The 18,239-nt window shown below is 41.3% G+C and overlaps 1 protein-coding gene across 7 annotated transcripts in view; it reads right to left on the reverse strand.

The window, feature by feature from the left end:
• Positions 1 to 18,239, reverse strand: part of LOC125901746 (glutamate receptor-interacting protein 2-like) — a 438,014-nt gene that overhangs the window by 77,911 nt on the left and 341,864 nt on the right. For all 7 annotated transcript variants that reach the window (XM_049597920.1, XM_049597754.1, XM_049597836.1 and 4 more), the window contains exon 2: positions 3,877 to 3,954. In XM_049597920.1, the coding sequence (XP_049453877.1) occupies positions 3,877 to 3,954 (78 nt within the window). The remainder of the gene's footprint in view (positions 1 to 3,876; positions 3,955 to 18,239) is intronic.

Here is an 18,239-nt window from a genome sequence, read left to right on the forward strand (position 1 = left end):
AACACAAAATGAGTTTTTCCTCCGCAGACACACAAAACTGACCGTGTTGGGATTCATAAAGTTTTATCTACCATTTCATTTTGATGCTCGGGGAACACAGAATACACGGGAGCAGGTTTGTGCACCAACAGGAAGAAACTCATAAAATGGTCTCTATAATCTAAACAGAGAGACAAGGGGAGTTCCTTTGAATCTAATGATGATCAGGCATGTCTCTCACACACACACACACACACACACACACACATTCTTATGAAGCTTTACTCTGATAATACCAACAAGGAAACAGACAGTGAGCCACACTGCAGCCATGGGATGTGAATGAGACAAAAACTTGTAAGTGTATACCTGTGAATCAAGGTGACCCTGGAGCCGAGTGTGGAGCTGAGTTATGTAACTGTGCATGGATGAATAAAGATTGATAAAAAGGAGAAAAGTATAAAATAAAAACAAAAAAAGGAGAATCCGACAGAGACAGACAGAGGACGGGGCACTTAATAGAGGGACATGCTCAAGGTGATAGAAATGGGTGAATTGATGTGTGAAATAAAGTCAGGTGGAAGACAAAGTGACAAAGAACAAAGCAAAGGAAACTAAAGTATAATTTGAAACGGAGCGTAATGTCATCGTGGGACTCTCTGCCTAATCTGACAATTTAAAGGCAACTCTCTCATAGATTGTTCTTTTATCTAACTTCTAGATTTCTGCTTGTGTGTTTGACTGGTTGGCATTGAACACAGCACCATGAAACAGTTTTGGGATAATGCTGCTCTTTAAAGTGACAGATTTAATGTGACATTTCCTGCTTAAAGGAACAGTTCAGCCATAAAATGATCATTTGTTTTTCAGTTATTCACCCTGTGTTACAACTCCTGCAGTATAATCCAAGTCTCATTTATTCAAACACATGCAGTGAATTCTGCCCAATGGAGTCACAAGCAGAGTTGAAATGCATGTGGTTACCGAGGCATGCTACTCGTACGCAGAGGTGCTTTTAAGTCCAGCGTGTAGGATTTAGGGGGACATATGGGCAGGAATGGAATATAAAATAATAAGTATGTTTTCTTTCATGTATAATCACCTGAAAATAAGGATTGTTGTGTTTTCATTACCTTAGAATGAGTCATTTATATCAACATATGGAGTGCGTCCTCATCTACAGAGATCGCCATGTTGCACCATCATGTTTCTACGGTAGCCCAGATTAGACAAACCAAACACTGGCTCTACATAGGGCCATTTGTGTATTTGCATTGTCCACAGGAGTAAGCATCCTGTTCACGATGAGCAGCACTGGAAAAAAAAAAATTTATGTGAAACTGCTTTATTCAAGTTTTTTTTTACTTTTGTTTATTTTGTAGGGGAAGAAACCTCTGCAGATAAAGTAGCTCCCATGTTGCGTTCACACCAAACACAATGCGAATTTTCACATTGTGTTACTTGTGCGAGTTTGAACACTTGAATATTTGTGTTGACTTGCTTCATATGCACAAATAACTTGTGTCATACATGCATGGAATCACTGAATCGATGAATGAACTTCTACCTGTATGTCCTCAGCGTCACATGTCCCCATGGCGCGAATCGGTCACTGTCGCAAATAAGCGTATGACGCAAAATAACGCTATTTGCTTCATTCGTGCCACTTAATTCACATATTTCGTGTCATTCGTGTCGCATCCATCATGTTCACTGCACTGTCCGGCGGGAGTTCGTGTCTAATCGCGTCTTTACATTGACTTTACATTTAATTCACTCATGCTAATTGTCTTGTTCACACCTGGTGTGATTCATTACAGTCACACCAATGTAAACAATAGAGATTTATATGAGGTGCGGATAAGAGTCTGAAATACACTATTACTTACGGTATTAAGGATAACATATATATCTTAACTTTGCTGAGTCTGTGTGTAAAAATATACAAACGTGCATTGTGCTACATGACACTGCACTAACTAGTGTTACATTAAAAAATATACACATATATATCATGCCATAATGTCCAATATATACATCAATGGAATAACAACAAGAATAAAAATAAGAAATATGTACAGTTATGTGCATTGTATTTGAAAGATATAAACATTTAGGAGGTGCTGGTGAGAATAAATTCATATGCTGATGAATATTGCACTGTTGAATATTCGCAAATTCTTGCGGCAGTTGAAGTAATGCACCAATTACTATTATACCCTAATGCACAGTAGAAACATAATAGATCATTTAAAAAGTGATGTACAGATGGTCAGTTTGTGGGTAAAGTATTCATTTAATGTGATGTTTGGGTTTGACGTATTGCAGGAGTTGGCTCATTTAAACACATAAACCAGTGTCATATATACTGGGAGGGAAAAGATGGATGTACTTAATGAGAGTGTGTCAAATCTGATCACCTGATGTGACTGATAATAGTGGTTAGAGTTGTACTGGTGCAGCATCTGGTTACCATTCTAGACAAGATGGTTTCAGGAAGGAGAACAAATGGAATTTCCTTATTAAAATATGGGAGGATGGGAATGAAGCAATATTACATCAGTTGGCCAAAGGGGGGTGCTACAGCAACCAATTGAAATTGCAAACTTTGAATGGGCATACCTCATGCCGTAGAGACATGAAACTTTGCACAGAGATGCCCCTCCTCATGAGGAACAAATTTGCCTCAAGAACCCATAACTTCCGGTCATACAGATTTTCCGGCATTTTGAATTTTTTGAAAAACACTTCAAATGGATCTCTTCCAAGGAAGTTTGAGCGATCTGCATGAAACTGGGTGAACATAATCTAGGGAGCAATATCTAAAGTTCCCTCTTGGCAAAAGTTGGAAAACTTCCTAAAACTGAGCTTCTATAAGGCAATGAATATTGCGGAGGGCGTGGCTCATCACATAAAGGTGTAGAACATCTCAAGGGTTTCACCCATCACCACGCAACTTTGTAGGCATATGATCACACATAATCTGAGGGGACCCCTCCATTATTGACCCCATCAAACAAAATGGGGGCGCTAGAGAGCTCATTTCTTATCTAGGCCTAACCGCCATATGGATTTTTACTAAACTTGGTAGATATGTAGAACAGGATGCATCAAGGTGACTGGAGAAATTTAACTCTAATTGGCAACTGGGTGGCGCTATAACAACAGAAAAATGCTTCAAAATGGCTAAAATGTGACCGAACGCTGTGGCTCCCCCTGTGGACCAATGTTGTTGTTGTTTTTCTAATGTTTGGTATGACTAAGTCATGGTATGGTATGCTGTACATAATCATGGAAACAGTCAGTGTGTCATTCTGTCAGTCAGTCATTCTGTCTGTCCCATGTTTTTCAAAAACTCTGTCTGAATACATTGCTCTTCTTAATGGGTTCAGTTGACTATTTAATCTGCAATTTCCTATGACCTGTATCCCAAACACACACCATGTGAAACTGTATGCGGGCAACTGTGCACTCAGTGGGTATGGACTAGTAGATATATATTACAACAACAAATATGAGAATAAAGAGGTTTTGTGGGACAGTTTTCACTCAGAGACACTTCCAGAGCAAACACATTCAATCACAGACTACCTGGGACCTTGTTGTTATCACACAGTCATCAGGTCATCCTGCTATTAAAACATGAAGCACATCAGAATCTGATAGTGAACTACAGTGAAAATGATCCAGTTTGGACAGCGGGAAGCTGAATTTGTAAATGCCTTGACTTAATTAAGCAAATTGCTGTCGGCGCCAAATTCTGCTTTGGGCATTTATCTGAGACAAATTATGATAAGAGATAGTTATGATGCATCAGTGTGGTGACAGAGTGTGAGTACAGAGTATACAGCTTAAGCATTATAGACAGATGACAGATAAATGGATAGATGGGTGTACCTGGTATACTGTGTCTTCTGGAGGCCATGGTCTGTTCTGGTCCAGAGATATCCTTTGTTTTTCCATATGGGCCATCATCTAGAGAGAACAGAGACACACAATAAAGCTTTAGAGGAACCAATATACTTTTCTTTTCTAGTTTAGCTCATTAAGATAAGTGAAAGGTGGTGGATTGAGAACTTTGTAGTGGCAGAGGTTAGTCTATCTCATGTTATATACCATCACCTTTGCGCCCCCAAAACCTACATCATTACAAATATCAGACTTTGCTCTCAGACCAAAACATGGAAACACACGTGCAGAAAAGATTCAGGCTGCTGCTACATGCATGTCTGCCAACAGTCACTCAACAGTCAAAGCATCTCTTGTCCCTCTCCACCCATGAATCACGTCTCGTATCATCCTCCTCTACACACTGCTCATCTCGTAAATACAAGAAACGTTTCTCTGCAGTACACCCACACATTGGTGGTGATGAACATAATAGATAGCTGTCAGTTTATTTGACAGTGATCTGGGCTCCTTGGCTGTGCTCTCTGAGCGGCTGTATACAATGAGGACGAACAGTTGAAGCATTGTCCTGACAAAGTTGCAGAAAAACCAAAGCACCATTCTCAAAAGTTACAAAAAAAAAATCCCTCTCCAACACACTTTCTTTTCTTATTTGTAATTAATGTAGACTGAATTAGGTCAGCCATAAGGGTATGCTTTAGTGTCTCAAGATCCATCCATTCACCCAGTTGTCCATTAACCCAGGTTGTGGAGGCAGCAGGTTGAGCAAGGTACTCCAGATGTCTCGCTCCCCAGCAACGTTTTCCAGCTTTTCCTGGGGATCCTGACACATTCCCAGGCCAGATGAGATATAAAATGTTCTGGGTCTGCCCTGGGGCTTCCTACCAGTTGGACATGCATAATGAGAGGCACCCAGGAGGTATTCTGATCAGATGCCCTAACCACCTCAACTGGTCCCTTTTGATGCAAAGGGGCAGTAGCTCTACTCTGAATTCCTGAAGTCTGAGCTCCTCACCCTATCTCTAAGGTGGAGCCCAGCCATTCTACATTCACTCATTTTGGCTGCTTGTATCCGCAGTCTCATTCTTTCAATTACTACCCAAAGCTCATGACCATAGGAGAGGGTCACAATGTAGACGGACTGATGTGTTGGACTCTTGTTTATTTCTGAGGGTAAAATGAACTTTCTAAAAATACTAGATGGAAATGAGTCATTCATTTAATCCCTGTAACCCCTTATCCCTGTTAGGGGTCACAGGGGGGCTGGAACCTACCCCAGCTGACACTGGGCAAGAGGCGGGGTACACCCTGGACAGGTCGCCGACTACTGCATGGCCTACAGTCCTATAGTCAAGTTGCAGTTTACATCCATGTCTGTCCAGACTCATGTAGTACATATGGTGAAAACTTTGAATGAATTTATTAAGTGTATTCTCAGGTATCATGTTGATGCTTAACACACATCTTCAATCTGGCAGCACAGACAATCTTTACAATCAGCACAGTTTTAAGGTGGACACCAAAGATTAGTGTCACCAGTTTAGTATCTGACCAAATGTCTCTCCTTCTGTTCCTGAGATATGACGCTGAATAAAGCCCAGGAAAGTGTTTCTGTAAACCATTATGATGTCACATAGAAGTTTACCTTTTGGATGTAAAATGTCATTACTTCATTATTTTATTCTGTTAGACATCCGTGTGAAATTTTGTCATAATTAGCATAAGAATTCTTGAGTTTTGGCCAAAAATGTGTCTTGTAAAATCACAGTGACCTTCGAAAACCAAAATCGAATCAGTTCATCCCCGAGTCCAAGTGGATGTTTGTGCCAAATTTGAAGAAATTCCCTTGAGGCATTCCCGAGATAACAGCGTTCATGAGAATGCAATGGATGCAAGGTCACAGTGACCTTTGATCTATGACCACCAAATTCTAATCAGTTCAATCTTGACTCAAAGTGGATATTTGTGCCAAATTTGAAAAAATCCCCTGAAAGTGTCCTTAAGATATGGCGCAAATGAGAATGAGATAGATGCAAGGTCACAGTGACCTTGACCTCTAACTTTTGACCAGCAAATTCTAGTCAGCTTATCCTCGAGTTCATGAGGACAAACGAACCGATGGACGGACAACCCGAAATTAAGTATAATAAAGGCAATACAGACATAACAATGTCTTCATAGGGAGGAGGTTGGGTTGGATGAATGAGTCAAACACGTGACTGTTACCCATGAGTTTGCTTTTCCTGTCCTGTGTTAACGAAATGTTCTCAACTTTCGTCTGCCATGTTTGTAAGTTACTTTACGCACATAATTTATGTAACAAACATACTTATCGGAGCCTGAACCATGTTGTTTTGGGACCTGAACCTCAACAAACTGTGATGCTTCACAACGTTAAATAGTAGTTACTGGATGTAACTCCAGTTCTAGGAGAACATGAGCCTGACACTGACACTTGCCAACAGTCGTATGTTTTTTGTGGAGTCATCGGCAAACAACTTATTCTGTTATTTAGGTATTGGGACGAGTATTCCACAAACCTTCAACAGATGAAAAGAAAGGAATGTGCTCTTGTGTATTTATGTATTTACTTTCTTCCACTAATAACCACACTAGCGACTGTAGGGACTGCCAATCTGTTGTTCAGTTGGTGCAAAATTTTGCCCAAGAGCAAAATTTCTTCATTTCTTCAAAACATCTGGAAATTCCCAGAGGATGAATCCAGTTTACTTCGGTGAGTGTAATACAGTGCTACAGAGTTTCCAGTTGCATGAACACATCTGATTAAAATTGACCCAAGTCTGACAATGTAGATACAAGCCTGAAATTACACATCTGATACTTCTTCATAATTTTTTTTAAGAGATCCACGATCCAAGTTTCCTGACGAGCTGCACAATCCTCTCTGAACGCTGCGTCAAAGTGCAAGTGCAAAATTTGCAAGAACTGTACAAAATGCCGCGTGAATACATGACAAACCTCCCTCATATAAATCTACTCAGCTCTATCACAAGAGCAAGAACAGGTAGCTGTAGTTACAGTCACTGCAACAACCCTTTCAACAATTAGGCGCATTGGTAAATTCACTGTCAGACCATTTGTGAAGTGTTGATGGCGTTAGTCTCCTCCCTGCTTGGCCATCATTGTTAGATGTCACAGGAGGGAACAGATGTCCTGTTTTATGGTCTCTGGCAGAGACTTTGTGGCAGAGACGTGTGAGGATTTTAATATTTGATACATTATGAATTCAGTTCTCTACAAATCTCCATAGGTCTCTGAAAACTGCCGAATTAACGCACAGGCTGGAGGCCCGCAAGAAGTCATTACTTTTAGACCCCAGTTTGGAAATTACAAACCAACCAGTCAATCAATCAATCAATCAATCAGTCAAGGTCATTTTAGAGAAGCACAGAGGAAGATGAAAAGTAAAAAAACAGAGGCAGGACAAATAGCAATGTAGTTAATATACTGCATTAATTACCATGTATTTTACACGTCTTCATAAACTCAAAATGGTCCAGAATTCAGCCACTGTACCATCACCAGAACTCCCTCCACAGATCATATCAGTCCTGTTCTTCAGCAGCTTCACTGGCTTCCTGTTGAATACGGTATCGATTTCAAGACTCTGCTTCTCTCCTTTAAGGTCCTCCATAACCAAGCCCCTCTGTATCCTTCTGAACTCCTTCATATCTACACACCCTTCTGTGCTCTTAGATCCTTCTCTGCAATCCAACTCACATCACCATCTGCCCGCTTGGCCACTACGGGTTGTGGAGCCTTCAGCCATTCTGCCCTCCTCCATCTTTGGATCTCTCTCCCACAAGACATTTGCAATATTGATTCCTTTCCACCTTCAAATCCCATCTGAAAACACACCTTCCCAAGCTGGCATATATTCAGTTTGATGTAATGGTAACACACAAACTTGCTTGTTTGGTCAGTGACTTCCAGCATCAGACACGGACAAAAAAGCCCTCCTTTCACGATACTCAGCCGGGGGCCAGTATTGTTTAACAACCACAACTTTCACCCAGGAGGCTGCTGTTTGCTTCCTGTGTGATTGTAAAGCCAAACCCTGTTTTTTTTCCTAAACCCAACCATGTGTGTTTGTTGCTGAAAGAAATGAATGTCAATTCGCAGTGTTGTACCAACGTAGTGCATTTAATTTGAAAGAGACTGTATGCAAACTGAACATTTCCTGTGAAAATGGAAGTCTGTTTTCAGAACGCACAATGCATATAACAGGCTGAAATTGACATGGCATCCAATGCACCCAGGGTACCTTGCACGTCATATCTCCACGTGGAAGGTGCATGACCGAATGTTGATATGTGACGAAGTTGAAAGAGAATGTCTTGGACACACATATTGAGATTCACACTGATGATGGCTTTATGATGAGCCTATCCCAGCTGACACTGGGTGAGAGGCAGGGTTCACCCTGGACACGTCACCAGACTATCACAGGGCTGACACAAAGAGACAGAAAACCATTCACGTTCACACTCATATCTGCGGCCTATTTAGAGTCACCAACTATTTCAATATTTCAATTTAGTGACAGATGCTAAAACAAAGTACTTTTTTTGCCAGTAGGAGGCGACGTTGACATATGTATCCACTTCTACAGGTCTAAACCAGTGGTTCCCAAGTGGTCCAGCGACGGCGTCCAGATTTCTCCTTAGTCATCAGTTCAAGGTCCAAACAACTGAATATATAGCATCATACGTGGGTTTGTCATCAATCTAGTTTGCTGTTAAGTTGCTCTCCCATCGCGGTCCATTCAGAATGGACCTGCCACCCACTTTTGGACCATGACCCACCAGCTGGGAACCACAGGTCTAAACTTTTCCTTGTTAGTGCAGGCTAACATGTAGAAGTGGTCTGGAAAAGATTTTGGGTGAAGAATCACTTTAATATTTGAACATTCCTCTCCCAAAGTGTTTTAGAGTTCATCATTTTAGTTATTGAGGAGCCATAAGCGTTTATTTTTGAGCACTTTTAGATTTCAAATCACACATTCTGAGGTCTCATCTATGATAAATGTAGGATATTAAGTATTTTGCTAACCCAGACTCTATAACTCAGTTTGACAGCAGCTGTGACAGTGGAGCTGAGGCTGTTGTTGTTGTGGCTCAGAGGGGAGAGCGGATGTGTCCTACTTTACAACCTCTGCTTCATCAGAGGGGCGGGAGAAGTTTAACAATTCATAAGCCAATTCTCAACGACTTTCATACCCTCCTCCAGAAGTGTCATTAAGTTGCATTATAATCAGGAACAATTACACCGCAGCTTAATCATAAACGTCTCCGCTAAACTCGCAGAATAAATATGTATTTTTGATGCTTTTCAGCACCTGAAGCAGCATTTTAAACCAGCTTACTATCATCAACACAGTGAAGCAGTTGGAGAGGATTTTTAAAATGCAGAGCGTCCTGAAAAACCCTTTATCTCCTTAGTTGTGCTTTTAATTCTTCTTTAAATTACTTTCACACACTGTTCTGCGAGTTGGCCTTCAAGTCTCAATTTCACTGTGACAAAGAAACTGTAATAGTTTGGTTTCATAGCTATTGACTCAAGCTGCTGTATATGAGACACATTTCATGATACTGTCACCAAGCTTAACTAGAAGTTTTATTTTTTCTGTACTTATTAAACTTAAATTCTAAGTCACTTGGTATTTCTCACTGTGACTGGATGGGCTTCCACCAACATGCCGAGCACGTGCATAGCTGAACATGAGAGTGTGTGTTTGCTGGTCTATACATGTGCTGAATGTGAAAGTGTATGTGTGGATACATTTTTCACTGATGATGCTTTGGTGCATTTCGTCATGGCGTTTGGAGCCTCTCTGTCAACGCTTCTTAGTAAATAAACTGTTATGTGATTATATCCAGCCAATCATCCTTCCCACATTTCATTAACTTATCTGCTCTTTTAAAGGTCCAGTGTGTCAGATTTAGGGGGATTTAGTGGCATCTAGTGGTGAGGATTGCAAACTGCAACCAGCTGAAACTTCTGGTTAGACTTCCTTCAGTTTTCATTGTTCAGGAGCATCTTTACCTGAAACTGAATTATTGGCAGAGGTCTCTTTCTCTCAGTGGACAGTTCTAAACAACTACTCAGAACATATTTTTTTAATATAGAATACAACCACTAGTTATCTAGTTTAATATTTTAATATATATATTTTTTTCTAAATAGATTGATTGAATGATTGATTCTAATTTCTCCTTAAACGAGCGCTGTATAAATGTACTATTTTATCTCTTTGCTTGTTCTCTGCCGCGGACTTGTAAAGCTCTTTGTGCTGCATTCTGTGCACAAACGGTGTTAGAGAAAAATGGTGAGCATATTAGCAGGTGTTGGGCTATTGGCCCGTCTGTAACGTGCCAAACACAGTAGGAAGAAACATTGATTTGTAATGTGAAAACATTTTTTTCTATGTGAAACAGCTTTATTCAGTGTTTTTCATTTGCTTTGAATGAATGAATGAAATTTATTTATGTAACTTACTTCAGGTCCTGACGTTCAGGAGGTTTTTACTGGTGGCCGAATTATCTGGAGGATAATTCAAGAAATCAGCTTCATGTAAAAAATAAATAAAGTACGCTCTTGACGTGGAGGGGCTGACTAACAACGGTAGCTGATGCAAAAACGGAAAAACACGAATGGCCCTATCTGAACCAGTGTTTGGTTCGTCTGTTCTAGGCTACTGTCAGAACATGGAGATACAATATGGTGATCTATGTAGATGAGGACCTGCTCCCTCTGTTGATAAAAAAAAAAAACAAACCCTCAGATTTTAAGTAGGTCAGTTCTCACACACTTCTCTTTTCACAGGAAATGTACAGTTTACATAGTCTCTTTCTAAATAAAAGCACAACGACGGTACGACTTGCAAACTGACGTGTTTTTTTTTCCTTCAACAGCACACGCACGTGGTTGGGTTTATGGAAAAAGAACAGAGTTTGGCTTTATAATCACATCATAAGGGAACATCCGCCTTCCGAGTGAAATTCAGTGGTTGTTGGACCAATCCAGCACAGCTCCCGCCCATCCTAGTTGGACTTTTGCTGCCTTAACTTTTGTTGTTGTCCCGCCATGTTTCCCCCTGACGCTGGCTGCGTGATGATTATAGATGAACACACTGAGGTGAACTGCATTACCAAGACGATACTTAGTACCCCGACTACAGACTACAAACTGTAAGCATTAGATCTTTGAATATTTTTCCTTATGTTTGATTTTTCTGAATGTCAAAAAAGGCGGTTAGATTCTGGCACCCCCTCTAGGTGGCGCCTGAAGCTTATGTCACCATTAAGAAGATCTGCCTCTGCTTGTTTGTACTTCTATCCTTTCTAAGCAGACACTTTCCGAATCAATCACCAGACAGAACTCGAATATAAAAACATTTCAAGACCGACACAGGTTTGACAGAGGACACATCTCTCACAAAACATAAAAACCTTCAATATAGTTCCTGTAATCTTTATCAGCCTGATGAAGTTCTTCTTCACATGGAGACAATGTCGTCACACAAAACAGTCAAACAGCACTATATGAAGTATCTTTTCACCAGACAGGAAGTTTCTACCTTCCAACAACCTCAGTAGTATATAAAGTGGCTTCTCTCAAACAGTTTCCACCCGTGACATAATTTCCTGCGATCGGACACCTTTGAAATATGCAGCTCTTTCCCGCCGGTAGTGCTCAGGAATCAGTTCTCTTCCCAGCAGTGACAGTTGGAAAGGAGGCCATTGTTGTTGTGTTGCGGAGTTTAGCGATCTTCACAGAGGTGTAATGAGTTTAATAATTCATAAGTTGTGGATTCAATTTTGCTTTAAACCGCTTTCATAAGTTATCTGGCTGGCTGCTTCTCCTGCTGTGGGGCTGTCACAGGCATAATGGACCCCAGAGGCTGCTCATCAGCACACACACAACCACAAACACATACGTAAACAGGAACACATGCACACAAACTAACACGCACAGCCTCTGGCAGCACTGACTGATGCATCCCCAAAAGGATTTAGGCACCAAATGTACACCTGCATGTGCACAGGCACCAAAACAGACACAACTCCAACACGCACTGTTATATAAAAAGAAACTTGCACACACAACCACACACACACACACACACACACACACACAGTGAGACATAAAGAACACTTTAGGCAGTTTGGCCATCTCTGTCTCTGTGACTGGATGTAAGACAAACTGTTTTAGTCACAACTCCCCCCCCCCAGCAGGATGAATCCTCAGCTCTCGTCCTCCAAACCCACAAATTTCCCGTGCCATATTTCTGGTGGCTGAGGTTTCAGCGCTCTGCAAGTATGTCTGTCACAACAGGTTTTTGGAAGCATAACTCATGATCTGTTAGCGCTAATAGTCCTTTTGAATGGATATACAGATCAGCTTCACACTCACACGTTTCCTCTTTAAGGTCTCTTTTCCGCTGTCTTTTCTCTCCGTTCTCCAACTCTGCCTGATAAATTAGCGTCTCCTGGTGAATAATTTGAATGTGATTAGGCTAATGACTGCTGGCGCTGTCAGCTTACTGAACAGGTTGAGTTATAGATGAGGCGTCGGGCCAGATTTTCCCCCTGCAGTCGAGGCACTGGCATTATGCTTACAGCATCTTTTCAGACACAGACGATAATGACTTTAGCACGTGCAGAGCAGGTCGACACACTAAAGGATGGATGTCATCATAAAGATCTGACTAATTATCGTACAACATTTTTCAGAGCTCAGGTTCATCAGTCAGTAACAGCAGTGATCCTGCGAGGGAGTCGATGTATGCCTTGAACTTTTTTCCCAATGTGTATACAGTAATTGAAAACGTAGGCTGTTTTCCGACTGAAGTCATTCAGCGCTTCATACACTGTCTTTCAATGAGCTCAAATTCAACCATACAGATGTGTCAAACAACTTTTAATTTAACTGTCTATCTATTTTATATAATGTAAATATACACCGAGCAGCCAAACATTAAAACCACTCACAGGTGTAGTGAACAAGACTGACCATCTCGTTACAGTGCCATGCTCTGCTGGGAAACCTTTGGTCCTGGCATTCATGTGGATGCCACTTGAAGCACTTCCAAAAAGGCCCCACTATGGATCGGGGGTACCTCTAAGGTACTGAGACGTCCCATGAAAACTCAATCAGACAACTATATCTATCTGATTTCAACACGGCTTTGTTGTTGACAATGTAGCATTGCAGGGAAACAATAGGGTGCTTCCTCTGACATGTCAATAATGAGATCACTGTGGTCTCTGTTCATCCCAAACAAGTTTCCTATTGTCCCCAGGACGATGGGAATCTGTAAGCCCCAAAATTTGGCCACTGCAATCTGTGAGTATCATCTCATTTGTTGAAAGGCCGCTGGAAGTCAAGAGGCAAATATTGGGGCTGCCACTGGCTCACTTGGTCGAGCAGGTGCCCCATGTACAAAAGGCTATGTCCTTGGCGCATTGGCCACAGGTTAGATTCCAACCTTCTGCCCCTTGCTGTATGTCATCTCCCCTCTCTTTTCCCTTCACACCATCTCTATCCCATCAAATAAAGGCAAAAAGCCCCCAAAATACCTTAAAAAAAAAGTGGTAGATATTGGCCGATACTTATGTCTGGGTGATAAATTGTGCATCACTGGTATAATTGTTCTTCTTTAACTTTTTTAACTTTGACAAACTTTGTTTTTGCACAACATAAGTGGTGGAAAAGTTTTTTTCTTGCAGGTTAGTAGCAGTTTCAGGGTTTAGTTTTTTTGGGGGCTGTTCTGAACCTTCCAGATGCTTTTATACTTCAAAGTCACTGCTTATGTCTTTGTAACTGGGAAGTTTATCACTGTTCATTCCAGCCCACAAGACTATCATATGCTATTTCAGATAACATATCCAACTTTAGCTATATCCTCCTGAGACCCGAACTTCTTTTTGGTATGCATTTTTAACTTCTTCTCGCTATTAGGGATCAGTAGGACCTGATAAGTATAAAAAACTAAACATTGTCAACGATAATTAAGCCCCAATGTCCTCTAACAAGAAGATAATAAGTCCTCAAATGAGAACTTTCTAATTAACAGTGTCTTAGCTTGTTACTGTTGCTAAAATTGGCCAAATTTGCTGCCATATAAAACTACAAATAATATTAATCCTAGATAAACAAGTTTCAACCATAAAATGTGATCAGGTTTTGAACCTTGTCCATTTTTGTGTCAGCTTCAGACTGACTTGGCAGAGATGGCTGCCAACCTGTTTTTGCATGGATTGGTGTATTGTGCTCTTACTGCCACTAGATGGCACAAAAAAGTGTCCACAAATGAGGACACCAGGTGTAAGTTAAGCTGAAAAATGTATACAGCCAAGTAGACCCAAAATGTGATGTCCTCCTACGAGGACACAGGGTCTCAGGAGGATAATCAAATGTGACTATCAAAGCCCATCACCAAAAGAAAATGTTGGTATCACATCAATCTTTCTAAAGTGGCGTAGTATATGACCTGAATTTGTCATTGGGATGTGAAGGGTATGGTGGACTGTGGCACCTTGCAAAGACATCTGACAAGTAGCAGACCGCTGCAGACCACTGCTCCAGACCAACAAACAACTAAACCAGTTTTTATTTGGTGCCCCTTCACTGCATTTCCACCAGTGTCTCTGGCACCAAATGTGTTTAAGCCAAAACCTGATCTATTCCTGACCATAACCAAATGTTTTTTGTGCTTTAACATAACTACATGTAAACCGCAGCACAGTTGAAATGTAAAGTTTTCACATGTTTGCTACAAAATAATGTACAAATATAATGTATCCGTGGTATGCAGAAGTGTACAATGCAAAGTGGAGATTCTTATGGCAACCCGGATTTTAACCCTGACCTGTCAACTGCACTTTTTAAGATAAACATTTTAAAAACTGCCTTAAGATGAATACAGACAAAAAGAAGATGCCTTTAGGTAAGTATCACTGCTCTAATACTGCTGTAAAGCAAACGTTGAATGGTCAACAGTTTTCAACACTGGAGTTTACAAACGTTGGTTCAGTTCAGGGTTTCAGGGACGTCTCAGATACATTTCAGGTTAGGGACATACTTTTGGACCAGTGAAGGCCATCGGTTACTGAGAAATGACATGTTTATTTGTTACCAAGAGGAACACCCACTGTAACAATCCCTCTCTGCTGGAGCAGGAGCCAAAGTGCAGCAGTAGTTCAACAGACACACCGTAAAAATTGTATTTCTCTGCCTGATACATTTGTTACAGAATGAAAAATTTATCTTGTGGCAAACACAATCACACACACGAGTTAAAGTACAAACTACAGGTGCAGGATCTTCTGCTTGTTTTACAGGATGGAGGTGAAAAATTCCCCTCGCAGATTAAAAACATCCAGTTTTATACAGAAACACCTGCTAGGCCTGTGTGTGTGTGTGTGTGTGTGTGTGTGTGTGTGTGTCGCTGTCTGTATGTGTGCATGCATGCATGAAGAGAATACTAACAGACACTGCTCTGTAGAATCTTACAGGATTCCCTGGAGCTTTCACCAAACCTTTACACACACGCACACACACACACACACACATGCACACAGACAAACATTACGTGTACAGTATGATCACACACACACACACAGTCTCTTTGTCCTCGGTGCAGGGTGCTGAGGATGAGGCTGTACTGTCAACACCTGAGGTTGAAAGAGATGTGATTGCTGTAGTCTGCCTCCTTTATAATCCCGCAGCAGTTTCAGGTTCTCTTCACCGAACTGCTCGACAACATGTTTGTGTAGATTTCAATCATGAAGGTACACACCAGGTGGAAATTACAAGAGTTTACTAAAGTTGCAAGAGTTTTCAGCCTTAACGTCTTGATGTCATGTGGTCATCATTAGCGACACATGGCAACCCAAATGCCAGAAAAAAATGTTGGCAGGGTACATCTCTGAAAACTACTGGTAAGTTACATTTGTATTTTGTTATGTTGTGAATATGTTGAAACTTTGCATTCTAAGCAGTGCTGTGGTTAATGTGTGGTTATGTCAAGACACAAAAAACACTCATGGTGCTTTCAGACCTAGAGTCGTCTCCTTTGGTCTGAATCAGGGACTCATGTTGTTCCAAAGTTGTATAATTGCCTAGAGTTGGTTTGTGTTCTCACGGCAGCATTTACAAGAGGACCAGATCAAATGCCTTGTGTGAGAAAGCTGCTCTTGATTGGTCAGAATTTCCATGTGGGAAAAATCCAGGAAGTAAAGCAAACGTTGAAGAAGAGTACACTTGCAAGATAAATGTGACACTTTCTAATGTCACAATGGAGGGACAACTACGCAGGTTGATTTTAGCGCTGCTCATCGTGGACTATATTGCTGTCATTGTTCATTTTAGTCAAACCATACAGTTTGAAAACGAGGCGCGGCTCCAACTAGAAAACAATGTTTTGATGCATTGGATGTGCTGAATGTGCATATTAAGGCAGTACAGGAGGAGGTGCACATTAATAATCCTCCAGGACTGTAACATGCTCATGTTTAACCCAAACAATGTGTCATGTGACTGCAGTTGCTTCACATCCAGGTCGGAACACCTTCTCACCACAAACCAACCGCACCAGAGTTCATTTGTAACCAGACTGAGACCACCTCTTCAAGAAGGTCTCAGTCTGGTTGTTTTGGTGCACACCTGAGTGTGATGCTGTGTTCACACCTGTTCAAATGAACCGCACTGAGGGGGCAAACGAACTTGAGTTTGATTGAACTGAACCAAACAGGGCAGGTGTGAAAGTGCCCTTAGTTGTGGTTAGGAAAAGAATAAAATAAATCACTTTTTGGGGCAAAATGATGGCAGTAACTGCAGTGACAGCTCAATAAAAAACAATCCCTTTAGGCGGCATTATCCAGGCTGGAAACACAGCTGTATCTCGGTAAAAATAAAACAAAGTAATAAAGAAATAGCAATTTCTTGGTTATAAAACTGTTTTTGGTGGCACTTTGAGAAGGCAATGATGGTCGCTCTCGGTCTTGAACAGTGGTCTAAAGCTTGGCAGGTGCCTTGCCCCTCGTGTCTCGCCTTGATATCATACAATCCACCATCCGCTTCACCTCATGATGCCAAAGTCAGCTCATTCACTAGGTCACTTGAAATACACCGAATCATACATATGTAAAGTATCTGTGGTTTGCAGAAACATACTACACAGTTTTTTTGTTCGGGAACTATGCTTTGTTTGTTCTGCTATCAGAGTGAGAAGAGAAGATGGATATATATTTGCCTCCTGTCCATTCACTCAAAGTAGCTCTGTGACATTTAGCCCAGCACAGTCAACAGAAGCAGGGTGAAACAGCTACTGTAGCTCCATCAATGTATTATCTTCCAACAGCTCCGTCCTCTCGAGCTTCCTCCGAGTTTATTAACATACATGCACACAGAGCGGAAACACCAACATGCCTATGCATCAAGTTATTTCACATTTTGCCTCAAGGTCACCGGAAACATACGAGACAGGCAACAGGCCAGACAGACAGACAGAGAGGGAGCTCCAGGCAGTCTATAAACAACACACACAAACACGCACACACCATTTCACACAGACAAAACACAAAAGACACATATGAGCATGCTCTGACAGATACTCAGGGCCATATCACATAATTACACAAACACATTCAAACACACAATCTCTGTTTCTCTCTATGTGTCTCTCTGCCTCACAAACACACACTTGTATACTTTGGCCAGAGGGCACTGCTGTGCTAGTTGCAGCCGCGGTGACCTTACATTATCTTTGAGGACTGCGGACTCTTCTAGGTAGAGTGATGCACACAGTTTATCACATTCTTTTTTGGATACATACAGACTCGCTGCTGAAACACATTTACAGGCACACACAGTGTTGCATTTTATATGCAGAGCAAATTCATGTGCAGCAGCAGCAGCAGACACACGACCCGCTCACACAACAAAATTAATACATGTTGCTTACATGCACCCACGCAGCTGGCACGTGTATTTGAAGCTCAAAGTACATGAAATTGCCATGAACAGGTATTTATCATAAAGACACATAACAGCAAACAGCTCATATACAGGCTTGAACACGTGTGCACACACACACACACACATGGCTCTGAAGGGATTTCTGTGTGTCACAGGGATGTGGATGTGTGGGCGGACCTGCATTATGATCAAAGTTTCACCTCACTATGCTGGATATGACACACACACACACACACACACACACACACACACACACAAAGCCGCAACTGTTGTGAGAGTAAGGCAGTGCCACTCTAGATTAGTGTGCGTGTGCTTTTGTTTGTGGTAACACGAAATTGGACGAGCAG

The sequence above is a fragment of the Epinephelus fuscoguttatus genome, linkage group LG1 (assembly GCF_011397635.1).
Source record: "Epinephelus fuscoguttatus linkage group LG1, E.fuscoguttatus.final_Chr_v1".
Taxonomy (NCBI): Eukaryota; Metazoa; Chordata; class Actinopteri; order Perciformes; family Serranidae; genus Epinephelus; species Epinephelus fuscoguttatus.